Raw genomic sequence first — 27,421 nt, forward strand, 5'->3', positions numbered from 1 at the left:
AAAGCTAAATAGATGAAAATAAATCTCAACAGATGGATTTAACAGCAGGTTTATCAGAAGTGAAAAGAGGTTTGGTAAAACTGGAAAATAAGACAAAAGAAGATATATAGACAAAATCACAGAGCAAAAAAAGAGTAGAAAATACAGAAAAGAATATGAGACATGGGAAATAGTATAAATGTCTAATATATATATAATTGGAGCCCTAGAAAGAGAGGAAAGAAGTTGTGGTGGAGAATCTTCTAAAACTGATGAAAAATATCAGGCCACAGATTCAAAAGTACTGTGAACCCCATTTAGGATAAACAACAAATCTGGGCATGTTTAAATGTCAGAAGACCAGCCAGGCTGGAAGATGGTAACATGGAGAGGGAAAGCTCTTGTCAGTGAGGTTGGAGGCAGTAGATTAGGTAATGAGTTTGGATTTCATTCTAATTATAACTGGAATCCATTTGAGGATTTTAGTAAGGAGAGATATATGATCTAAGATGACTTTTCTGTTGTGTGGAGGATGCATTGCAGATAGACCATACAGGTAGTGGGGATGGTTCAGGTGAGCAATGCTTGCATTGGTATGGCATTATTGGTATGGCATACCATACAGAGATGGTATGATTCAGGATGGATTCTGCAAGGTAGACCCCTCCACTAATGGATTGGGTGTGGTAAATGAGGGGGAAAGAATTGAGGATAACTTAGACCTTTGCCTGAGCATATAGATAGGTAATTGTGCTGTTTATTAAAACGGTAAAGGCTCACAGTGAAATAATTTGGGGGACCAATAAGCAGAAATCAGCAGGCCTGTTTTGGCCGTGTTAAATTGGAGGTGTCTATGAGATTCCAAGCAAGGATGTCCAGTACTCATTTAAAGATACTGGTCTGGGTACCTAGGTGGCTCAGTCGGTTGAGTGTCCAACTCTTGATTTCAGCTCAGGTCATGATCTCATCATTCATGGGATTGAGCCCTGCATCAGGCTCTGTGCTGACAGCATGGAACCTGCTTGGTATTCTCTCCACCCCCTCCCCCCCGCCCCTTTCTAGTTCATGCATGCTTACTTGCTCTCTCAAAATAAATGAACTTTAAAAAATAAAAAATTGAAGATACTGATCTGGTACTCAGGAGAAGTCAGAATAAAGACAGAGACATGAGAGTTACCAGCATACAGTTTTATTTAAAGCAACAGACCTGAATGGGCTCACCCAGGGGGATAATATAGACAGAAGACAAGAGACCCTGAACCAAATCCTAGATCAGTCTAACACTCAGAGGAAGTATAAATTACTGTTAGCAGAAGAGGAGCAAGAATTCCTGTATATCACATATTACATCCTTTTGGCCAGATCTTAATCATACTGCCACAGCACAAAAGGAAGGTAGAAAATGTTGTCATTACTTTATTTTGGGTAACCAGACACCCATCTAAAAATGCAGGTTTCTATTACTTTGGAGAGCAGGGAAATGGATAATTGGAGTACAACTAGCATTTTTTCTACAGAGGTTAAAACAGGAGTAGGTCCAGCAAAGGAGAGTGAGAAGAAGCAGCCATTGAGGTAGGAGTAAAACCAGGCCATTGCAACACCGCAGAAGGTTAGAGAAAAAAATGATGTAGGAAAGGAAGTGGAGAGGCCCATCTTGTCAGATGCTGTTGAGGGGTTAAGTAAGATGAAGACAGAGACTTTGGCTTTTACAAAAATGAGTATCATTGATAACATTAAGAGCAATTGCAGAAGGAAGATGAGGACAAAAACATATTTGAAAGAGACTGAATTTAAGTGGGATACAGCAAATTGAGAAGTCTTTTGAGGAGTTTGGCTGTAGAGGGGAGCAAAGAATTAGCTAGAAGAGACAGGGATCATCTAGGTAGTTTTATTTAGTGCAAGGTGCTATTAAGGGATATCACAATAACCTAAGAAAGAAGAATAATTTGATAATTCATAATAGGGGTAGATTTAGGGGAATGGCCATGCCTGACATCAATGGGACAGGAAAGGGGAAGGGCAGCAAATATTCATGATAATAGAGTTTACCATAGATTGCTTCTCATATTATTTAAATTCACCACTTTTGGGGGGGTGCTGAATATGGTATACTTTTTTTTAAATTTTTTTTTTTTGGGGCGCCTGGGTGGCTCAGTCGGTTAAGCGTCCGACTTCGGCTCAGGTCACGATCTCACGGTCCGTGAGTTCGAGCCCCGCGTCGGGCTCTGGGCTGATGGCTCAGAGCCTGGAACCTGCTTCCGATTCTGTGTCTCCCTCTCTCTCTGACCCTCCCCAGTTCATGCTCTGTCTCTCTCTGTCTCAAAAATAAATAAATGTTAAAAAAAAAAAAAAAAAAAAATTTAAATTTTTTTTTTTAATTTATTCATTTTTTGAGAGACAGAGCATGAGCAATGGAGGGGCAGAGAGAGAGGAAGACACAGAATCCGAAGCAGGCTCCAAGGCTCTGAGCTGTCCGCACAGAGCCCAACACGAGGCTCAGTCTCACAAACTGTGAGATCCTGACCTGAGCCAAAGTCAGATGCTTAACCAACTGAGCCACCCAGGAGCCCTATGGTATACTTTATTGGTGGTACATGACAAGGTAGGGCTCCACAAGTTCCCCCTTCTTCAGGAGGTCTAGGGTGGAAACTGTAGGGGTTGGGAAATTCTCAGTGTCAGGTGGGGGAGTGAGTTGGGGCAAGGACTCCCCAGCAGCTGAAGACCTCTCTCTTTCTCTTTCCGGGGCTGCTGGTTCAGGGGGCTCTTAACTCCTTGAAGTCCATAAGGTCCACCACCCAGTTGCTGTAGCCAAATTCATTTGCCATACCAGGAAATGAGCTTGAAAGACTGGTCATTGAGAGCAATGCCAACCCCAGCATTAAAGGTGGAAGAGTGGGGTGTCACTGTTAAAGTCACAGGAGACAACCTGGTCCTCAGTGTAGCCCAAGATGCCTTTGAGGGGGCCCTCTGATGCCTGCTTCACCACCTTCTTGATTCATCATATTTGGTAGCTTTCTCCAGATGGCAGGTCAGATCCACAGCTGACATGTTAGGAGTGGGGATACAGAAGGCCATGCAAGTGAGCTTCCCATTCAGTTCAGAGGTGACCTTTCCTACAGCTTTGGCAGTGCCAGTAGAAGAACAGATGATGTTATGGGCAGCCTTTTGGCCACCACACCACAGCTTTTAAGGGGGACTGTCCATGGTCTTCTGGGTGGCAGTGATGGCACAGAATCATGCGTGGCCATCCGTGATGCCAAAGTTGTCAGGGATGACCTTAGCCAGAGAGGCCAAGCAGTTAGTGGTCCAGGACTCACTGCTGACAATCCTGAGGGAGTTGTCATACTTCTCACGGTTCATGCCCATCACAAACATATGGGCATCTGCAGAAGGGGCAGAGATGATGACCCTTTTGGCCCCACCCTTCAAGTGAGCCCCAGCCTTCTCCATGTTGATTAAGACCCCAGAAGAGTCCACAACATACCCACCACCAGCATCAACCCATTTGTTGGTGGTGGGATCTCACTCCTGGAAGATGGAGATGGGCTTTCCGTTGATGAAAAGTTTCCTGTTCTCAGATTTGACTGTGCCATTGAATGTGCCATGGGTGGACTCATAATGGAACATGTAGATCATGTAATTGAGGTCAGTGAAGGGGTCATTGATGGTGACAATATCCACTTTGCTGGAGTTAAAGGCAGCCCTGATATCCAGGTGCCCAGTATGGCTAAATCTGTTTCCTCTGACCTTCACCATCGTGTCTCAGGGACGCGGCTGGTACTGCACCAAAAGACGTAGCTGTCCATTGAAAGGGGAGGAGCAGAGAACCTAAATTTACCACCTCAAGGATGGAAATGGTATAAAAAAGAATGAAATCTTGCTATTCAGAACAACGTGGGTGGACCTAAAGGGTATTGTTATGCTAAGTGAAATGTCAGAGAAAGACAAATACCATATGATTTCATTTATAGGTGGAATCTAGGGGCGCCTGGGTGGCTCAGTCGGTTGAGCATCCGACTTCGGCTCAGGTCATGATCTCGCGGTCCGTGGGTTCAAGCCCCGCGTCGGGCTCTATGCTGACAGCTCGGAGCCTGGAGCCTGTTTCGGATTCTGTGTCTCCCTCTCTCTCTGACCCTCCCCTGTTCATGCTCTGTCTCTCTCTGTCTCAAAAATAAATAAACGTTAAAAAAAAAAATTTATAGGTGGAATCTAAAACACAAAACAAATGATCAAAACCCAGAAACAGACTCATAAGTACAGAGAACAAACTCCTGCTTGCCAAAGGGAGGGGTATGAAGGGATGGCAGAAATCAGTGGTTTAGAAGTACAAACTTCCAATTATAAAATAAGTCACAGACATGAAAAGTACAGCATAAGGGAATATAGTTACTAATATTATAATAGTGCTGTATGGTGACAGATGGTGATGACACTTACCATTGTGAGCATTGTGTGATGTTTAGAATTGTCAAGTCACTGTGTTGTGTGTCTAAAACTAATATAATGTTGTATGTCAACTATACTTCAATAATAAAAAGATGGAAATGGTATATAATGCATTATATCTCATTTATGCAAGAAAGATGAGATAACTCCATTCAACAAACACATTTTTAAAAGTAGGTCAGGAGAGGAGAGTTTGACCCTCCTATATCGAGGGTTCACCCTCATGTAATGGCAAACACGATACAGAGTATAAGGGCTTTGTTCTAAGTGTTTTACATTTAATTCACACATATGCATGGTGTCCTAAATCCAGAGATTTGGCAAATTAGTGTAGTTATAGATTTCAAATTGAAATTAAAATGTTAAGGTATCTATATATTAGGTTTTTGTTACTTTCCACTTTTGCCACTCTTGGTCACGTTAGTTAAGAAGGCTTCTATACTAACATGGAACAATATTTATGTTATGGGAGGTGTGTGTGTGTGTGTAAGGTCTAGAACAGTGTGTGTAGTATGGTATATTTGAATAAAAGGGGAATACATAACATCTTTTGGACTGTTCCTAAAAATTGGTAATAATGGTTATCTCTGGGGTGGGGGCTTCAATTCTTATGAAAATCTACAGTGTTACTAATGTGCTTACCAAGTAATTTTTTTGATAACTAATTTCACTTTTCTTTGGTAATTCAATTTCTTACAGTGTGTCTATGACACTTTAGTGATTTCTTCTTCAGGGTAGATTAAATATTAGTTTGTCTTCTTACCATTTGTCTCTTTCAGATTTAAGTTAAATTCTAAAATAAAATTCTGGTAATTTGGGGGGTGGGGTGGGATGGTCATCCAAATAGTTGAATTCAAGATCATCAGAAATTTACTATCAATATTTTCCAGCATGTAAATATGTAAATATCTACTTCAGGATTATTTGACATATATTTAATTTTATATCTTTAATCATATGATATCCTTATAGTGTTTTTATCTTTGACAGGAATTAAAAGGTGGAAAAGCTTATGCAAAGGTAAGTGGATTTTTTTAACTCTTTTAGAACTTATAATATGACTCTTGCTGTTTATAAGCTTAAAAATCAAATGGTTTGCTCTTCTTTTTTTAATGTGTATTTTCACAGAGCATGCACACACGAGCAGAGTAGGGGCAGAGAGAGAGAGGGAAAGAGAGAATCCCAAGCAGGCTCCACACTCAACACACAGCCCAACATGGGGCCCAATCTCATGACCACGAGATCACAACTGCAAGATCATGACCTGAGCCACTACCAAGAGTTAGACATTTAACCGACTGAGTCACCCAGGTGCCCCTCAAATGGTTTTCTCTTCTTATTGCTGTTCAAGTTGGCTGTTTTTAAATATAGATTTCAAATTGAAATAAAAATTGGAGGCGCACCTGGATTGCTCAGTTGGTTGAACATCTGACTCTTGATTTCAGTTCAGGTCATGATCCCAGGTTTGTGGGACTGAGACCCACGCTCAGTGTGGAGCCTGCTTGGGATTCACTCTCCATCTGCCCCTCTCCCCAGCTCATGATCTCTCAGATAGATAAATAAATAAATAAATAAATAAATAAATAAATAAATAAATAAATAAAATAAAGCAACTTGGAGATTGAACAATTGGACCTAACAATAAATTATAGACATACTCTTTCTAAATGCTGATTATAGGATGTTATTCTTACATTTCAGCTTCCCTACTAGAAGATGATCTCTGGTTTCCATTAAGCAATAGGATCTATTAATTCAGTCTGTCCTGGAAAGTATTCCCAATCCCACCTCCCCCACCTCCAGGGTTTTAGGACCTCTCCTCTGTGCTCTCTTAGCACTCTATATACATGTTCACTAATCTCCTTTATACTTTCACTAGCTAAATGGAATTACTAATGAGTGTGCTCACCTCTTTGCTGAAGAGAAGGAGTTAGTAATTAGTAATACTACCAGAAACCCACACACTCCTCTTTTATTTTCAGTCTCTGATGGTATCTCCATCAGTTCAGTCATCAGAGCCAAGGATGGGGCACTAGCTTCAGCCATCAAATCTGCCTAACTCCTTAAAACTCCTTGGTTGCAGTGTCAGGATGCTCTTTGCTATAAGCACCAGAATACCCTTCTCACCTAGAGATTTGAATGTCACAAAACAAGTAGGTATGAAATAGAGTTGAGATATGAGATAGAGCTGCTTCAGGATTAGTTAATCCACTAAGTGAAGAACATCATCAAGAACCCATGTTACTTTTCTCTTTTCATTCTTCCATTCTCTGTGTGATGACTTTGTCCTTGGCTAGCTGTTCTCATGGTCACCAGGTAGCTCGAGTTTTAGTTCACACGTTCACATATGACAAAATCCAGCTGTTTCTCTATGTATGGCTTTGAGTGAGAAAACTTTTCCTAGTTGGACCTCAGAGAATTTTCCCCATAGCTTTCATTAGCCACAACTAGATGATATCCCCACTCCTAAACCAGTCATGGACAATAGGAATGGATTGCCATGGCTAGCTTGTGATTAGTCTCACAGTTTAACAATGAGCTAGGGATTGGGTTACTTTTCTTTTGCACATAGATGAGCTAAGAGTGGACACTTGAATAAAGTCAGTGTTCTGCTAACAAGGAATATCAGAACATTGAATAATGGTGGGTAAGCAAAAAAAAAGGATCTGCTGTGATTGACAAATCCTGTGACTTCCCCCTTCTAATTTAAAAACCATCCCTTTTTTCCACTCCCAAGGCCAGTGCCTTAGGTTATACCTTCATTATTTCTTATTTAAAACCTGCACTGGCCTCCTATCTTTTGTTCTCTGCCTCTGATGTTTCCCTCTATCCATCCTCTACATTACTGCCAGAGTGATCATTCTGAAATTCAAACACAATCATTCTCACCCTTTTAATTCTTCAACAGCTATCTATTGCTGGAAGGGAAAACGAAATGAAAAGTCTTCAACGCAACATTTAGATCCATCTTGGTTTACAAATCATCTGTCTGTACATGCATATACTCACTCCTTTTTTAAAAAATTATTTTCCAGAGTTTCTTTTTTTTAAGTTTATTTATTTTGAGAGCGAGAGAGAGAGAGAGGGTATGTGGGTGTGAGCAGGGAAGGGGGAGGGGCAGAGAGAAAGAAAGAATCCCAAGCAGGCTCCATGCCATCAGCACAGAGCCTGACACTGGGTTCAATCCCATGAACCTGGGATCATGACCTGAGCCAAGATCAAGAGTCAGACACTTATCCAACTGAGCCACTAAGGTGCCCCACTCACTCACTTATTCTTATGCTTCAGACATACTGCGCTCAGAAAATTCCTGGAGTGTGCCATGCTCTTTTAGCCTCTTTGCCTTGTGACTTGATGTTTTCCCTGCCATGTATGTGCTTCCCCCTTCCCTTGTCCTGTCACCTCTTAGAACATTAAACACTCAGTTTAGTTGTCCTTTCCCCTGAGAAATTCTCTTTTCCTTTCTGTCTTGTAATTGTGCCTTCCTCTGTCACAGCACTTACACTTTTTTTTTTTTAACGTTTATTTATTTTTGAGACAGAGAGAGACAGAGCATGAACGGGGGAGGGTCAGAGAGAGGGAGACACAGAATCTGAAACAGGCTCCAGGCTCTGAGCTATCAGCACAGAGCCCGACGCGGGGCTCGAACTCACGGACTGCGAGATCATGACCTGAGCCGAAGTCGGCCGCTTAACCGACTGAGCCACCCAGGCGCCCCAGCACTTACACTTTTTATAAGAATTTGTTTTCTTTCTTTCTTCCCTCACTAAACCATGAGCTCCTTGAGGATAGGAATGATTTACATTCCTGATGCCTAGTGTTACCTGAAATGTAGATGCTCAAAATTGTTTGCCAAATGAAGTAATATCTACCACAGATATAGCTAGTATCTATGTACACTTGCCATTTTAATGAGACAGTTATCTCAGTGAAGCCAGAGACAATCCTAAGGAAATGTGGACTATCTTGTGCCTCACTAGAATGTAAGCTCTTTCAAGACAGTCCTTATCTGTCCTGTTCATCACTGTTTTGTGGGGTCCCCAACAGGGCCTAGCACATAAAAGGTGCTCAGTAAGTGTTGACCTGCAGCCTAAAACATCACGTTGACATACCCCACCTTTTAATATGCTTTCTTAGTGATGACAGACCAGATACCTTTTTTTTTTTACTTGAATTATGCATAGTGACACTATAATACCAGCATTCTAATAGTGGATAGTGGGCCAGTGGGCTGGTATTTGTTCAACAGATATGTATTAACTCCTACCATATGGCAGGCATTGTTCTTGACACTATTCTGAGTACTGTGGACATAGCAGTAAACAAAACAGACCCAAATTCCTGCCTTTATGGAGCTTATATTCTCATGGAAGGTTGGAGGGAATGGACAGTAAACAAAATAAATATGAAATATGTATGTATGTGATATGGTAACAACTACTAAAGAGAAGAACAAGGCAGGTAAGGGGTAAAGAGAGACAACTACAGGGTTAGAGAGGGAGGAAGGAGCCAAGGCATTTAGAATGGTCATGGAAAGCCCCTTGGATGACATTTGAACGTAGACCTGAACGGAGTGAGGAAGAAAGCTACAAGATCTAAGAATGTTTCAGGCAAAAGAACAGTTAGTGTTAAAGGCCTTGAGGTGGACTTGGCATTTGCAAGTAAAAGGACATTGTGTCCAGAAGAAATAAGAAATAATAAATAAATAAATATAAATAAATAAGAAAGCGGGGAAGTGAAGCTGACAAGGTAGTGGCCAAGGATGAAGGGACCAGAGACAGTCAACATAGATGACTCTTTCAAGGAGCTTTGCTATAAAAGGGAGCAGAAAAATAGTCCAACAGACTGGACAGAGATGTGAGATGAGGTTTTCTTTTGTTCATTCAGATGGCAAAAACTCCAGCGGGTCCACATGGTGGAATGGGAATGATTCAGTAGAGAAGGGAAACTTGAGAATGCAGGAGAGGGAGGAATTCCTGAAGCAGTGAACTTGAGTAGGCCAGAGGACAGTGAGTGGCCTCAGATCGGAACACAGCCAGTTCACTTATAATAAGCAGGCCTAGCTGCAGGCAGGTGAGTAGATGTGGCTAGCCGTAAGAGCTTGTGGAAGTTAAGCGCTCTTTTGATTGCTTTTATCTTCTGAGTGAATTAAAAAGCAAGGCATCACCAGAGAGTTTGGATGGAAAGGAGGTGCTGGAGGTTTAAAGAAAAAGGATAATGTATGAAATAGAGCCTTTGGATAATGTGCAATCAAATAGCCACGTGAATCTTCACATGCTCATTTGGATGTGGCTTTGCCCTGGATGCATCCAGGCTATTCTTCTAAACCCCTAAAAGGTATTAAGGCCAGAGTAGCCATGTGAAAATTAAGTAGATGTCACCTGTGGCCTGATGTGTTCTGACTTACTGCATTGGGAAATTGTGGCCCTTTAATTGGTCTCAAAGTTCTTACTCTTCATTCTTTTTGTACCAGTTAAAAGCTACTAGGGGCACCTGGGTGGCTCAGTCGGCTAAGCGTCCAACTCTGGCTCAGGTCATGATCTCACGGTTCATGGGTTCGAGCCCCTTATTGGGCTCTGTGCTCACAGCTCAGAACCTGGAGCCTGCTTCGAATTCTGGGTCTCTCTCTCTCTCTCTCTCTCTCTCTCTCTCTCTCTCTCTCTCTCCCCCTTCTCAGTTCATGCTCTGTCTCTTTGTCTCACTCTCAAAAATAAATAAACATTTTAAAAAATTAGTAAAAGCTACTAAATTAATGCTCCAGCCTGTAGTTAAAATCTTCATCTTGAATGCCATTCATATGTGTCCAGTATGTGTTTTTAAATCTTAAAACAGGCAGCTTAAAATCATAGCAGTGTTTGAAATGGCTAATACTCTTCATTAGGTATTCAGGGAGATGTGCTTAACTACAAATTCAAAACATTTTTTGTTGTTTTTAATAAAAGATTCCATATACATTTAGTCATGTAGAACAGACTTAGTTTGTAAAAAAAAAAAAGGGGGGGTGGGGCATATTTCTTTACTGCTTGGAGACGGGAAATAGAAGTTGAACAACATCAGAGGGAAGAGTGCAGGACAATCATTGGTAACTTCAGAAAATGGAGAAGAACCTGGGTCATAATGAGAGGGAGGAACAGCTTTCAGCTGAACTTCTGGATAGCAGCATAGAGCGTTGTTGTGGGGTGCAGCTTTGGGGAAGGGGAAAAGAAAGGTAAAGAGAGATCAGCAAGGCAAATGTGAAAGGTGGTGAAGGAGAAGGGGCTTATACCAAAGAAAATGTCTGATACATTTAAATCATTCTACTTCTTGCATTTAAAGTAAGAATTTAATAACCTGCCACTATCTTCAGTCACCAGTGGTTAACTGGGAAAGGAGCCAGAACCAGAATGGGGAAAAGAAAGTCTGGTCAGTTTTCTATATGAATATGCAGGTGATCATGCATGACTGGTCGGCTGCCGTTTCCCACAGTGTTGGATGAGTACTGCTGCTACTTGGAATATTTTAATTGTTTGATAAACATTATTTTTACTTCAACAGTTATATATTTCAGTGTGTACAGGAAAAAAATATATATTTAGTACATCAAGTCTGTGATTTCAGAGATCATATTGCTTAAGAGTAGAAAAGCTGATATATTTTAACAAAAAGGTGAGCCAATCTTAAGATACACATTAAGCAAATAATGGGGCAGATATTGTTAAGATGGCCACACTTGCAAATGACCGTTGTTTGAGAAAACTTGTCTAGAGCATGGGTTGAATGTTTATTTTAAGGAGAATATGATAGAAGCCTAGTAGATATTCTATTAATATAATTCCCTTTCTTTTCATAGCTGGGCTTTGCAGATCTAAACCTGGCAGAGTTTGCTGGATCAGGAAATACCACTCGTCGCTGTTTACTGGAAGGCTATGATACCAAAAATACAAGACAGGATAATTCCATTCTTAAAGTAAGCATGTTTTGAGATTTACATGTCAACAAATGAGAATCTCTGCCTTTGAATAAGCGTAGGTATACACAGTCAAGGGCAAGATGGGAATCAGTACTGAGATCATAAGCTGACCACACCACACTGAAATATTCACCTTCAAGGGAAAAAGGCTACCCATATCACAGAAGCAGCAAAAAGTAACAGATGTTCACCTTCATGATCCTAAGGTGTTTCTGAGGCTGTGAACATTCAGGGAATAGTACATACAACTGCTACAGCATCAGGCTCATTGACAGTAAGGAGCATGATGAATGAATGCCTTAAAACATGTATCACTCCTGAAAAGTGACTTCCCAAGCAGCTATGGTGGGCACATAGAAGTCACTGGGTTCTCTGGTAACTAGTAAAGTGACAGGTGGAACTCACTTTGGGCATCTGCGATATTGTTTCCAAGTAGCATCAGCAGCCCCATAGTGTGGTGGCCACAGAGAACACATACGGTTGGTGGGAGTATTAAATGAGACCAGTGCAGAATATGTTTGTAAAATGTCTTGTACCTAGTAAGCCTCACCAGACAGACCTTTTGCTGTATTTTAGTTAGTTTACCCCTTGATGGTAAGTTATCTAATGATAAGAAAGGAAAATAATTCCTAATAAAAACTGTATGGTCAGAAGTTAGTGGAGCAAAGAATTACCCTATACCTACACTTTTCAAACTTTGTTTTCAATAAATATAACTGAAAAAAATTTCAAAGCACTTGCATATACCTGTGTAAGATAAACAGTGTTCTTCAGATGGGGATAGATTCTCTCCATTTTACAGATGAAGAAGCTGAGACTCAGAAGGTTAACTGTCTCACTAAAGTCATCAGTCATCAGTAGCAGAGCAGAGACCAGAATGCATCTCTACCATTATGTAGTCAGTGGTCTTTTCATGTTGCCATGCTGTCTAAGCATCAGACTCCAAAGAAACAGGCTGCCCTATTCCTTCTTAGACTGATCCCAAACAAGCTGAACAAGCCGCTAAGTTTCTTCATATTTGCAGTGTAAGAAGAAAGATAATCCTTCTCTGAATAGTGTTTTCATTAGGAATTGAAATGACTTTCTTTTTTTTCTTTATTTTTTTTTTTAAGAAAGAGATAGAAGGCACGTGTACACGCATGCACTCAAGCAGGGGAGGAGCAGAGGAAAAGAGAGAATCTTTTTTTTTTTTTTTTTAATGTTTATTTATCTAGAGAGGGAGAGAGAGAGCATGAGCACGGGAAGGGCAGAGAGAGGGAGAGAGAGAATCCCAAGCAGACTCCACACTTTCAGCACAGAGCCTGAAGCAAGACTTGATCTCACAAATCATGAGATCATGACCGAAGCCAAAATCAAGAGTCAGGCTCTTAAGCTACTGAGCCACCCAGGCACCCCAAGAGAGAGAATCTTAAGCAGGCTCCACACCCAGTGTGGAGCCCAACATGGGGTTTGATCTCACGAACTGAACCGTGAGATCATGACCTGAGCCAAAATCGAGTCCCACACTTAACCGATTGAGCCACCCAGGTGTTCTGGGAATTGAAATAACCTTCTAATTTTAAATTCCATCCCCTGCTATTCCTTAGGGCCAACTCCTGGAGTAGTTTCCTTCTGGCTCTCCATTGATCCTTTCACACCATTTCTCCCACTTGGCCCTACAAAGAAATTACTCTTTTATAGATCATACCACTCTGTATCACACACGCTGTCTCCCTGCCTGAGCTGTCATCTCCTGGTCACCTAGTTACCTTCTCTCTCCTACTTATGATGACTTAGCTCCTGGCTCACAGTTTTTCTTTCCATCCCTTCTGTCGTCATTTTTTGATGGCTCCACCATCTGGTGGGTGATCTGTCCTTGCAGACTGTCTTTTCTGTGCATTCTCTCCTTCTAGCTAATCTCTCATGTGCCTGGGACCTCTCCTTTCCTCAAACTACCCTTCTCCAGGAACTTTTTCCTTTTCTTCACCTCCATTCCACACCCCATGGTCACAGTCTAGACTTACCTCTAGAAATTCCACCACCTCCAGAATTTTAGTTCCATGTATCCCCTGCTCCCATCTATTATGTTTCCAGTCCTCTTGGTCTACTGTTCACTTGGCTATTCTTAACCTGACCGCTCTCACTGTCTACCAGCCTCCACTTGTTTCCACTTCCCTCTTTATCCAGCTTCGATTCTGGTATCCATGGTTATCCTATGCTCAGAAATATTCCTCGCTCCTTTGCCCCTGTCTCCCTCATTGCTCTCCCCTGAGTAATCCCCGACCCCAGTCAGACTCAACTGTCCTCTCTGGACTTGCGTCCTAGTTGCCGAATGTTGCTGGAGAACATCATACAACCATCCAGCTGCCATTCCTTCAGTCTTGCTCCCTGCCATCAAGCAACTGTACTTCCTTTGAAAGCATCCTTTCCCGTTTTTCTAGAGACTCTATTATATACCTTCTTTCCCCTTGGATCTCTATACACCACTCTTACTCTCAACTGATGGTCTTTCTTTATCCTTTATTGAGAAAACAGAAGCCATTAAACCAAATGCCCTCATCGTCCCATTGCCAAATTTATGATTCTTCCTGTCTGTCCAGCCCTGTTATCCTTTTTGCCCTGGTTACAATGAAGGAAATGCCCCTCTCCCTGTCAGAAGTCAATCCCTTCCCTTGGGTTGAAGAATCCAGAGCTTGCCTAATCCAGAGCAGTGCCACTTGGACTATCCCTTCTCCTGATGTTCTCTATCTCTAGTGAATCATTCTCATTAACATATGGAGAAACAGCTCTAGTATCTGCTGTGTTTAAAACAAAAACCGTTTCTCACCTCCTCCAACCACTATCCTACTCTCTCTGTTCTGCTTCCCCACACAATTTCTTAAGAGCTGCATGTGCCATCTCCCTCCCTCCTCAGACATTAAAGATACTCAAGAGTGCTGTTTTGACAGAGTTAGAAACCAGACTGTGGTGGAGGGGATAAGGCTACCAGCGCAGCAGACCCAGACTCACACATTTAGTAAGTGTAGTGCTCAAAGGGGAAAAGAACAGTAGTGGAGACACTGGGGTGAAGAAATAAGAAAGAAATGAGGTTGGTTATATTAGGATACATGTCAGCCACTGTATCTCCTCCTGTTCATAAAGACCGTGGGTTTTAGTATTGTGCAGTCCTAGCTTCAGATCTCAGCTCTGCCCTTTATTAGCTACCTGATCTTGAAAATACTAATATATCTCCTGAACTTAAAATGAAAGTATCCATCTCTCATAGGAGTGTTGAAGATCCAGTGAAATCTTGCATTATAAAACACAGTTTATGCCTGGCACATAATTAATTCTCAAATCATGATTGCTGTTAATGTTGTTGTTATTACTACCATTATCATTATTACTCCCAGAAGAAGGAAACATGGTCCTATGGCTGTCTTTTTTTTTTTTTTTTTTAATGTTTATTTGTTTATTTTGAAAAAGAGCTCCAGTGAATCCGGGGGAGGAGCAGAGGGAGAGAGAGAGATAATGAATGAATCCCAAGCAGGCTCCACACTCTGCACAGGGACTGACTCAGGGCTCCATCTCACCACAACCACAAGATCATGACCTGAGCTGAAATTAAGAGTCCAACACTTAACCAACTGAGCCACCCAGGCGCCTCCTCCTCCCCCCCCCCAACCCCCCCCCCCCCCCCCCCCGGCTGTGGTTGAGTCTTAAAAGACAGTCACAACTAGAGAACAGCAGCATTTCAGAAAGCATTAGCAAAGGTTTAAATTCTGATCTAAAGCTGCAACACGGGCCAGAAGCATTGTGCTCTTGCAAGCCACTTCAGGCAGCCCATGAGGCAACAATATGGCAAGTTGGAGGGAAACATTCCAGACACTTGGGCACCACAGGAATTGGGGAGGAAAGACAGATAAACTAGACCAGCACAGCACACACCCACAGAACTGTTATTAGGGCAGCACTTGCTTTTTGTTTCCATCTTTTCCACTCTGATTTTTGCAGTTACAGAGTTTTGAATGTTAAAAAGTGGTTTTAAATCTGTGTCTGTATAAAGCAGCAACTTAATACTGGATGTAACCCAATTAAGCAATCATTTTATTTAATACTTTCTAAACAGAAAATATTGGCCTAGATTCTGTGGCGGATGCATAGATGAGTGGAATGTGGCTTCTCCTCTCAAGGAAACTTTTATAATCACATTTCTTTTCCTAATATTCAGGTTTTGATCAGTATGCAGCTGATGTCTGGAGACCCATGTTTTAAAACGTAAGTTGAAGCTCTGTAAATGAATTATTTATCTGAAAGTATAAAAGTGGTTTCTTTTTGTTTGTCTGTTTAAATTTTTGCATTCATATTTCATAATATTTACTAGTGAAGGACTGTTCTCTTCCTAGGAGACTGACCTGACCCACATAGAAGTTACTATTACCTTTTACCAAACAAGCTCCCCACAGTCTAAAATTATTTAAGCTATAAGTCTTTCATCATCTTCAAGTTTTGGGTGAAACTATACAAATTAAATGTTTTAATTTGACCTCCGCAGACTTATTCATTTCTTCAACAAATACCTCTTAAGTGCCTTACCATGTGCTAGGCTCTATTCTAGACACTAGAGAAACAGCAGTGAAAAAAAAATAGACCAAGTCCCTGACCTCTTGGAGCATGTATTCTAAGAGGAAAACAAATAACGAGCTAATACATACATGTATAATTTAAAAAGAGCAATGAGTGTTTTGGAGAAAAATAATGCAGGGTAGGAAGGCATGGTGGGGAGAAACGTTGCTGTTTTAGAGTGTAGTCAAGAAAGTCCTCCCTGGCAAAGCTGATATTTGAGCAGAGACCTAAAGGAGGTGGGAAGCACACCATGCAGACATTTGGGGAAAGAGCATTTGAGGTAGAGGAACAGGGACAAAGGTCTTGAGGGAGGAGTGTGTTTGTCATGTCCCAGGAACTGCCAGGAGACCAGTATGTCTAGAACAGAGAGAATGAGGAGTAGGGGGATTGGAGATAGCATCAGATGATGAAGAGTCTCATCGGCCACTTATAACCTGAGTGAGACAATAAGCTCCTGGAGGGTTTAGAGCAAGGGAATAAAATTATCGGACTTATGGCTGCTAGGTAGAGAGTAGACAATTTGGGGGAGCAACGACAGGAGGAATGGCAGAAATAGGTAAAGGGTTAGGAGGCTCTTTCAGTAGTCCAAGGTTTAGGGCCTGAGTAACTAGAGAAATGGTTTTTCCACTTATTGAAATAGCAGAGCCTCTAAGAAAAACAGGTTGGGGGTTGGGAGGTTGGATGTTAGGCATGTCACATTTGAGATCCCTGTTTAACATCCAGCCAGGCACATCATGTGGGCAGTTGGACATAACACCAAGAGTTCAGTGGGGAGGCCCGAGCTGAAGATACAATTTTGGAAATCATGACGTCATCAGCGCATACAGAGCAGTTAAAGCCATGCAATTTGGTTAAATGACCTAGAGGGAATGACTATAAATAAAGAAAAGAACCACAGACTGAGGGGTGGGACACTCCAGTGTTAGAGGTTGGGGAGATGGGGAAGAACCAGCAAAGGAACAACCTGTGAAAGAAAAGGAATGAACCAAAGGGGAAGACTGTCCTGAAAAACCAAGCGTGAGACGTGTTTCGAAAAAGAAAGGGTATTGGCTGTGTCCCACACTGTGGAAGTAGATCATGGAAGATGAGGACTGGAAACTGACCTTTGGATTTGCTGTCCAGAAACCACCAGTGCCTTTGACAAGCATTTTGATAGATTGCTGGGAGCCTGTAACCTTTTTGGAGTGGGTTAAAGAGGGCTTGAGAGGAGAAAAATTGGAGACAGCATAAACAATTTTGCTGCAAAAAGAACAGAAAATCAAGTTACAAATAAAAAGAGGATACAGGGTCAAGAGCAGGTCTTTGGGTTTATTTGTTTGTTTTTTAAGATGGGAGATAGTATTTGTGTACAGATCTGAATGGTTCAGTAGGGAGAGAGGGGACACAGAAGAGAAAAAGGACAGTTACTAGACGGTGTCCTTGGATTGTCAAGAGCAATGAATGCAGAGAATATGGCTTTAGATGCAGTTATATGAGAAATGGAAGCATATAGAAGTTATTTTCAATTTTCTCCTTATTTCCTAGTGAAATAGGAAATGAGATGATCATTGAAGAGTGCGGACGGGAAAGATGGAGATGGGTTTGAGGAAAGAGGAAAGATGTGGAAGAGTCCTGTCAGAGTGTGAGAGAGTGAGCTGAATGGGGAGAGGCTTGCTTGTTAGCAATACTGAAGACACTCAATTACAAAAGAAAATTAATTATATATCACTTGAATATCTGAGAAAAATATATTTAGTAAAGGAAAGAAAACCTTAATTTTTCCCTGTGCACCAACTTCCATGTTTTTAATAGTAACATCCATATAGTTCCCTATTTACAGTGTTTTTTAAAGTTGAAAATACATATTTAATAAAAAATCAATTGATTAAACTATGCATTTTATTATAACTTACCTTTCCTGTGTTGTCATCTCTTGAACTGTAATTTCCTGGCTTCTTTCTTTATATCCTGCTCTCGAGACTAAACAATTTTTGCTATGCTACATTTGGCTTCTTAGGTAACAGTGTTTTTCAAGTGGAATCAGTTTAAGGCAAAATGACAAAATGAGCAGCAAAACAAAGTGGAAGGAAAGGAATTCATCATTCCTTCTCGTGAACTTAATATTCCCTTTCTGGCCCTTTCTCTACCATTTTATCTCTCCACTTGTGCAACTCAAATACTGAAGAGTTCAAAAATAGATCACCTTATGTTCCGTATTATCTCTGGGAATGTAATTCTGAGAGTCTAGAATTTATATTTATAGGAAAGATGTTTATAACTCATTAGAATAAACAGACCTCACCTAATCCCAAGATACATAAAAATATTTCTCAGGAGAACCAAACTCCCAATAGTTATTTTCTCTTTTCTCTGAATCTGAAATTGTACAACTGTCAGTGGAAAAGGAGCAACTCTGACCCATCCATGCACTTATGCATACTGAGTATGGACCAAATAGAAAAATGGTGAGGGGCGCCTGGGTAGCTCAGTTGGTTGAGCATCCGACTCTTGGTTTTTCAGCTCAGGTCCTGATCTCACAGTTCATAATATCGAGCCCAGAGTTGGGCTCTGCTTGGGATTCTCTCTCTCCCTCTCTGTCTCTGCCCCTCCCCTATGCACGTGTGTGCACACATGCTCTCTCCCTCTCTCTCAAAATAAATAAACTTTAAAAAAAAAATGTTTAAACTACTGATGTAAAAAGTAAATTATTTGGAGGGCACCTGAGTGGCTCAGTCAGTTGAGCATCCAACTCTTGATTTCAACTCAGGTCATGATCCTAGGGTCATGGAATTGAGCCCCACATTGGGCTCCATGCTCAGCATGGATTAGGATTCTCTCTCTCCTGCTGCCCCTCTCCCCGACTCGCTTGCATGCATGCTCTCTGTCTCTAAAATAAATAAGATTCTGTCTCTCCCTCTGCCCCTCTCCCCTGTTCGCACTTTTTCTCTATAACAGAAAAAAAGCGGGGGGTAGGGGGGACCTGGGTGGCTCAGTTGGTTGAGCATCCGACTTCGGCCCAGGTCATGTTCCCGTACTTCGTGGGTTCCAGTCCCACATCAGGCTCTGTACTGACAGCTCAGAACCTAGAGCCTGCTTCCAATTCTGTATCTCCCTCTCTATCTGCCCCTCTCCCGCTTTGTCTGTCTCCCAAAAATAAATAAACATTTTTAAAAAAAAACTTTTTTTAAGATAAAAAGTAAATTGTTTTTATTATATTGTATTTCAGTATATGTCAAATATGTAAAATCACAATACTTTAGAGCTGAAAAGAGTGTTGGAATTTGTCCAGTGATTTTTTTCAGAATATTTAGCCACAAAATCTTTGTGTTCAAATGTATTATAAATCTCAATATATCAGTTTTTTCTATTGAAAAATATATAGTACCTTACTACCTAAAGTCTCTAAGGGAGGAGCTTCATCAAGCCAGTTTAAAAGTATTATAAAATCCAAGTTCTCATTTTGCAGATGGGGAAACTAAGGCAAAAACAACTGAGTCACATGACTGAATATTTCTAAGACATAGATGTAAGTAACTGCTGGAGAGGTTCATCCTACTATTCTTTCTGCTTTTATCTGTCTTTGAATTTTTCAGGATATAAAGTTTTTAAAAACCTCGGGGCGCCTGAGTGGCTCAGTTGGTTAAGCGGCCAACTTCGGCTCAGGTCATGATCTCGCGGTCCGTGGGTTCGAGCCCCGCGTCAGGCTCTGTGCTGACAGCTCAGAACCTGGAGCCTGTTTCAGATTCTGTGTCTCTCTCTCTCTCTGACCCTCCCCCGTTCATGCTCTGTCTCTCTCTGTCTCAAAAATAAATAAACGTTAAAAAAAAAAAATTAAAAACCTAGAGAAACTAAAACAAAAAACAAAAACCTAGAGAAACTAACAAGAATACAGCAGACCTTCAGCATTCTCACCTTTAAATTCTAGTTTTGACATTTTATGAGCATAGGATCTTTACCATAATTTGTATCATTTTCTGAAAGATATATTTCATACCATAAGGCCTGTATTTATGAATAAGACAGCTGGTAAGTCACCCTCTACCTACCTGCCCTGGACTCTGTTTCTCTGTTTTGTAGTTCTCTGCAAATCATCAAATATCCGACTCTTGTAAAAGAATGAAACTGGCTAAAAAAAAAAAAAAAAAAAAGCCAACCACTAGTGCTAATAAAGAAAAAGGATAGGGGCCCCTGGCTGGCTCAATTGGTGGAACATGCAGCTCTTGATCTCAGGATTGTGAGTTCGAGCCCCACGCTGGGTGAGGAGATTACTTACAAAAATAAAAATCTTTTTAAGAATTTTAAGAGAGGGGCTCCTGGGTGGCTCAGTCGGTTGGGCATCTGACTTCGGCTTAGGTCATGATCTCATGAATGTGAGTTCAAGCCCCATGTTGGTCTCTCTTCTGGCAGCTCAGAGCCTGGAACCAGCTTCAGATTCTGGTCTCCCTCTCTCTCTGTTCCTCCCCCGCTCGCACTCTGTCTCTCTCTATCTCTCAAAAATAAAGATTAAAAAAAAATTTTTTTTAAGAATTTTAAGAGAAAAAGGATATCTTGAGAGAAAAAATACATGCTACACTGACATCTGCCAATATGGTGGTTAAGTAGATCTAGGGATGATAATCCTCTTGAATAGCTAGGGTTCTGGAACATTCATATTCTAGAAGGAAGGAGAGTACTATTTGTCAAAATGATTTAGTAAATATTACTGTCTTCCAATTTAAATGTTGAAACAACTCTGTGATACAGTATCTATATTTTTTAAGTGAGGACCCTGAGGCTTCGAGGTTAAGGAACTAATTTGTCCAGAGTCCCAGGATTCACTCATTTATTCTGTACATGTGCATTGATTGTCTGCCATGTGCTAACATTTACCAAACTAAAGTAAGGCCAGCCCCTGTTCTGAAAAATTTACTCCTTCTGTGGGAGACAGACACAGAACATATGATGCTACTGAGGCATGGATGGTTGAGTCCCTAACTACTTTTTCTTGAAATGCAGGGAAGTGTTCACTGAGGGAGTGATACTGAGCTAATTTTTAGAGGATGAATAGGAAATTATCAAGCAGAGGAGGTGGGTAGAACATTCCAGGAATAGAAAACGTCTTGCATGAGTTTATGGCATTGTTACAGGGCATGAATATCAAGTACGTAATTTTGTCACTTCAGGTCATTTTTCACATACTCTTAACGTTGCTGTGACATTAAAATAAAATCTCATCTCTTCATTCTGTAATTGAGCTATATTAAACAAGTTCTTATAAGGGATACAAAAACATTTTCAGAACAAAAAGGGGTAATAGAATAAAAACTGACACACGTTAAGCACAGTGATTATTCAACACGACTGAGTTGTGTAGGGAGACTTAGGAGAGCTGCCAAGGCCCCACTAAGATTTTAGATCATAATTAATATCAATCCCCATGGACTGATTCAATAATTCAAAATTATTGAATTTTCTCTGTAATGCTTAGTTACCCCAGTTAACTAAGTTAGTGAAGGAAGGCTCAAATTATCAAGGGTTGGGGTTCTTCAAGTGTTTTGAGACCTCAGAACAAGGGATGCCAAACTGAAGGTATTGCTAAAAGTATTGTGGCCCTGAAGTCAGGCTGAACAGGAAAGACTGGAGCCAGAGGGAGACAGGGAGAAAGGGAAGAGGCCACAGGCTGGGAGCACTGAAAGTTGGAAAACAGGTCTAAGAGGTAGAGGGATGGAGACACTGGAATCAGGCCACCTGTGAAAGGAAGAACAAAGGACTTGGCATTAAAAAAATAGGACAGGCAGGCATGAGTCACCATCAGTGATTAATGACTGGGACTGTAGACTCCATTCTTTGTAAGTGTATTTGTTTTGCATGTTACTTTTTCTTATGGAATATTGAATGCAGGGCTTTTTAGGCCACTATTATTTCACACTATTTAAAAATACAGCCTTTGGTAACTGAAGAAGTAGGTCTAGGCCAGACTACAAAGGGCCTTATAAAGAGTTTGTGCTTTATCTGGAAGGAGCTATTGACATGCTTTTAATTAGAGAATAACATGTTCATAACAAGCTCCTAGCTAGGAGACTCTTGTGGTCTTAAGGTACAAAGACCAAACTAAAGTAATTACTGGAGGCAGAGAAAAGATGACAAATAGGAAAAACATGGGAAAATCTGTGGGATTTGGAAACTGTTTGGGTGTGGAGAAATGTGAGTAGGAAGGACCCAGAGGCAGTATCTAGGACTGTAGTTTCAGTGACTTTGTGGACTACGATGACATTCACAGAATTGGAGAATACAAGAAGAAAGCAGATTTAGGAAGAGAAGATGGCCTTAGCTGGGCATATATTGACTTCAATATACTTGCAAGACAAATACTTGAAAATATCCCAACAGGATATGCAATTTTGGAATTTAGGAGACCTTATGATAAAAATAATTTATAAATAGGTTTCAGGGCACCAGGGTGGCTGAGTCGGTTGAGCATCCGACTCTTGATTTTGGCTCAGGTTGTGATCTCGTGGTTTGTGAGATCAAGTCTTATGTCCCTGCTTGGGATTCCTTCTCTGCCCCTCCCCACATTCATTCATTCTCTCTCTCTCTCTCTCAAAATAAATAAACACAAAAAGAAAAAAGAAAGAAAGAATCTCGAAATAGGTTTGATGACGGTCTTAAATGTCTGTATCTTCAAGGACCTAAATAGCCAGAGGATTCTACTGACATGATATAATACGAATTTAAGAATTACCACACAATATATGTACACACACAATATATACACATACACATGTGTACACATGTATAGTTTTATATATACATATATGAACGTATGCATACAAATAACCACTACTTATACTGTTGTACAATGGGTTTTATATTGCATTACATTTTTTTTGTTACTATTGCATCTGGCCAGTTTAATGTTTTACATAGATAAAAAAGATAAATTCTGTATTAAGGCAACTGAATGACAATTACTGAACTGTCATAAAAATATTAAACTGTAGTATATTAATGTGTGTAGACTAATGTCCCCAGCACCACCAAAGATGTCTACACCTAATCCTTAGAACCTGTGAATATGTTGAGTTAAATGGCCAAAGAGAATGAGGTGGCAGGTGGAATTAAAGTAGTAATCTAACTTCAAAATAGGGAAATTGTTCTGGGTTCTCCACGTGGACCCACTATAATCCCAAGGGTCCTTAAAGGGAAGAGGTATAATCCAAGAGAAAAGGTAATTGGCAGCATGTCAGGGTTAGAGGGAAATTCGAAATACAGAACAGTCAGAGAGAGATGCAGCCTTTCTGGCTTTGAAGATGAAGGAAGGAGCCTGAGCCAAGGAATGCAGGCAGTCTCTGGAGGCTGGAAAAGGCAAGGAAACAGGTTCTCCCCTAAAGCCTCCAGGAAGGAATGTGGTCCTGCCAACACCTTGGTTTTGGTCCAGTGGAACCTATGTCAGACCTCTAACAGAAACTGTAAGATAATGAATTTATGTTAAGTCTCTAAGTTTGTGGTAATGTGTTCCAGCAACAACATAACTAATATACTCAGGCTAACTAATTTTTGGTCATCTGTATTTTGGAAATACTTTTCTAGTTTATTTTAGCAATCTTTATTTTAGAGGTACTTTGCTAGTATGTTTTGAATTTCAGTAAATACAAAATAACAAAAACAAAAAAGGAATTGCCACGTAGTGGGTCAGCTTCACCCACTATCCCTTCAGCCACCTCCCTATTTTACCTCAGGTCACCAAGGGATAGTTTCTAGGAAGATGTGGTTTTCCTCCAGACTGTCAACCTCAAAAGTTAGGGATGTTTTATTGAAAAGAAAAAAAAATCTTCTTAGAACTCAGATTTGCCCCAACCTGCTACACATCTTCCACATGGAGATAGGAGCCTTGAATTAGCCAATGAAAAGCTATCCATCACCTACCCCTAGAGAATCCAGCCCAAAAAACAATCTAAACAACTGGGGCTCTTTACAGATTCCCCCTAGGGTAAGTAAGCCGTTGACAGAGAAGAAGGTAGAAGTTAAAACCGTGAGTACCATTTAAGAAGTTAGTAGGCCAACAAGAGAGCTCAGGCCCTGGAGTGGAAAGCATGACGTATTCCCCTCCGACCTCAGATACAAAGGGTCTTGATACCACCTTCTCTGCCTCAGGTAACCTCCCTGCCTTGTCTGAGAGTTGACAGTTGAAGCATCCTCCACAGATGGTGCCGGGGACACACAACCAGAGCCCCTCTTTTCCAGACTCTGTGGAGGCAATCCCCTTTCTGGTCTCAACATTTTTTGTTGAGTAAAAATCTTTTGTTTTCCCCATGAAGTGTATTCCAGTTTTGAGGCAGCTCATACAGTATGTGTTGATTTTTATGACGTTCACCCTCAAAGAGGTACCGTTAAACAGGCACCTTACTAAAGTGGTGCACTGACTCCACAACCATTCTTTAACACTATCTCAAGCTTTCTGATTCACCCATCATTAATCAAGTTCTGATCCTTTGAAATACTTATTTACAGGCCTCCTTCTACATCAATGTCTCTACCAATTGCTGGTGAATCTGAATCTCTGGAAGAAGATAGAAAAGGTGGAGAGACTCTCAAAATCCATCTTGGAATAGCAGGTACGGGTGTGTAGCTTACTGTTTTTTTTTAATCTGTGAGAAATGGCACCACTTGACATCATGAAAGATTCCCAAAGTCCCACCCAGATTTCAAATTCTGTGGGTAAAGGAGGTGGGTAGGTGAATAGAGGGATGGGCTGAAACATGGTGGGCACTAAGTAGGGCACTTGTGATGAGCACTGGGTGTTATATGTAAGTGATGAATCACTAAATTCTCATGAAACCAATACTATACTGTATGTTAACTAACTGGAGTTTAAATAAGATGTCGGAGGGGCGCCTGGGTGGCTCAGTCGGTTAAGCGGCCGACTTCGGCTCAGGTCATGATCTCGCGGTCCGTGGGTTCGAGCCCCGCGTCAGGCTCTGTGCTGACAGCTCAGAGCCTGGAGCCTGTTTCAGATTCTGTGTCTCCCTCTCTCTGACCCTCCCCCGTTCATGTTCTCTCTCTGTCTCAAAAATAAATAAACATTAAAAAAAATTTTTAATAAGATCTTGGAAAGAAAAATAAAAAATTCTGTGGGTACATGGCTTGAAATGGGCCAAGAATTTATCAGCAGAGTTTTAATTATGCAATTTTGGGGTGAGCCAGTGCTTTGTTTCGTCTGAAGTGTCAGGCTCTGGTAGATTAACAACTCAATATTGTATTGACACACACCCCCTTGGTGTACTTCTCCCCACAGATGGAACGGGACACTACAGGAGTGTGCCTAGCAACTTCTGCCAGCCACCTGTCAGGTGTTGCTTCTCCCCCACCGAACACTCTCCTCTGTTGGTGGTTCCAAACATGAGTGTCCATCAGAGTCCCCTGGTGGGCTTGTTAAACCATAGGTTGCTGACACTGCAGCCAGAGGTTTTTGATTGGGTAGATCGGGGTTGGAGCCTGAAAATTGTATTCCTGGGTTCCAAGGTGACACTGATGCTGCCGGGCCCCGGGCCACACCTTGAGAGCCACCTCCCCAGGCAAACTCCCAGCCACACTCAGATCTGCTCCAATAGTTAAAAGCCTAAAATGTTCAGTTGCCTGAAGAAAAAGGAGTTAGGAGCTTTCTTTCTTCTCTCATGTGATTGAGCAGGGTTATTATTTGAAAGAATGAAAAGAAAGGTGTAGTGATGCGATTAACAAATTAGTCCTAGGGGCGCCTGGGTGCCTCAGTCGGTTAAACATCCAACCTCAGCTCAGGTCATGATCTCACAGTTGGTGCGTTCAAGCCTCACATTGGGCTCTGTGCTGACAGCTTAGAGCCTGGAGCCTGCTTTGGATTCTGTGTCTCCCTCTCTCTCTGCCCTTCCCCTGTGCATGCTGTCTCACTTTTTCTCTCAAAAATAAACATTAAAAAAATATTTTAATAAGAAAAAAAACAGTCCTATATCATTTTTTTAAGATTTTATTTTTTTATGTTTGTAATGTTTGTTTATTTTTGAGACAGAGTACAAGTGGGGGGGGGGGGGGACAGACAAAGAGGGAGACAGAATCCAAAGCAGGCTCCAGGCTCTGAGCTGTCAGCACAGAACAGTGGGATGATGACCTAAGCCGAAGTCAGACCTCAACCAAATGAGCCATCCAAGCACCCTGGTCCTATATAATTCTTGATATGAACCACCTCTTTGGGTTTAGATCTTCATATAGATCAGCTTTGCATTTAGGACCACTATAAAGTGGACTAGGGATGCTGGTTTGGAGTTTGTATCTTATAGCCTTCCCAGAAGTGAGAAACCTTTGCAGAAGGGCCAGGCTGCTCCAGTAGCTTACTCATTTGGCAGCATTGCTTGGTCCAGCAACATCCAGTATCATTTATAGAACTGCTGCTGTAATTGCTGTGTTACTCAGTTGGTTTCCTTTTGCCTCTAAGTGAAAAGCAGTTCTAGTTTTCAAATAGTTCATGCTAATGAAAATGGCCACAGTTTTGCATTCTGTGAAACCTGGTTCTGGAAATACATAATTGGCATCTGGAATATGCACATTATCAGGAAACTGCTAGAAATGGCTTTGACACTGTTTTTTTGTACATTTACTTGGAAACTGAATACTATAATCAATTCTTAAGAACTTTTATTCTCACTGCTACATTGCATGCTGTGTTGATTTAAACCACAGACATTTGCCCAAATTATAGCCTAACACTAGCAACACTAATACTAAAGTAACAACGTGCTCTTTAGTTTACTGCTGTGATGGATTTTTGAGAGCAGGATTTTCTCAAAAAGCACACAATTTTGTATTTATAAGAATACATCTGACTCATTTTTATTAGAGAAATACTGAACATAAAAACTGAAATGCTTTTTGTTTTTCCGTTTATTTATTTATTAATTTATTTAGAGAGAGAGAGAGAGAGAGAGAGAGAGTCCCAAGCAGGCTCTGATGTGTCAGCACAAAGCCCAAGGTGGGGCTCAAACACACTGTGAGATCATGACCTGGGCCGAAGTCCGCAGTCAGACACTTAACCAACTGAGCCACCCAGGCACCCTGAAATGGTTTTATTTAAGAGTGCTGTTAAATCTTATGAAAAAAAATATTTTTTTAAGTTTATTTATATTGAGAGGGAGCAGTGAGAGCGAGAATCCCAAGCAGGCTCTGCACTGTCAGCACAGAGCCCAATACAGGGCTCAGTCCTATGAACCATGACATCATGACCTGAGCCAAAGTCCAGAGTCAGATACTTAACCATCTGAGCCTCCCAGGCACCCGAAACTATATTTTTTCAATAAACCATGGTATTTAAGTTTTTTAGATTTCACTACAATGCAATTGTTTACCTTGTACCAATTTATTTTTTATTTTTATTTTTTTTTCAATATATGAAGTTTATTGTCAAATTGGTTTCCATACAACACCCAGTGCTCATCCCAAAAGGTGCCCTCCTCAATACCCATCACCCACCCTCCCCTC

General features: G+C 41.1%; 1 protein-coding gene across 2 annotated transcripts in view; it reads left to right on the forward strand.

Moving 5' to 3' along the window:
* Positions 1-27,421, forward strand: part of FAM102B (family with sequence similarity 102 member B) — a 98,965-nt gene that overhangs the window by 55,025 nt on the left and 16,519 nt on the right. For both annotated transcript variants that reach the window (XR_006206492.1, XM_042953194.1), the window contains exons 3-6: positions 5,416-5,445; positions 11,255-11,371; positions 15,564-15,610; positions 24,428-24,531. Coding sequence is in view for 1 of the 2 variants with exons in the window: in XM_042953194.1 (XP_042809128.1) it covers positions 5,416-5,445; positions 11,255-11,371; positions 15,564-15,610; positions 24,428-24,531 (298 nt within the window). In the remaining variant the exon portion in view is untranslated. The remainder of the gene's footprint in view (positions 1-5,415; positions 5,446-11,254; positions 11,372-15,563; positions 15,611-24,427; positions 24,532-27,421) is intronic.

This window comes from Panthera leo, chromosome C1 (genome assembly GCF_018350215.1).
Source record: "Panthera leo isolate Ple1 chromosome C1, P.leo_Ple1_pat1.1, whole genome shotgun sequence".
Lineage (NCBI taxonomy): Eukaryota > Metazoa > Chordata > Mammalia > Carnivora > Felidae > Panthera > Panthera leo.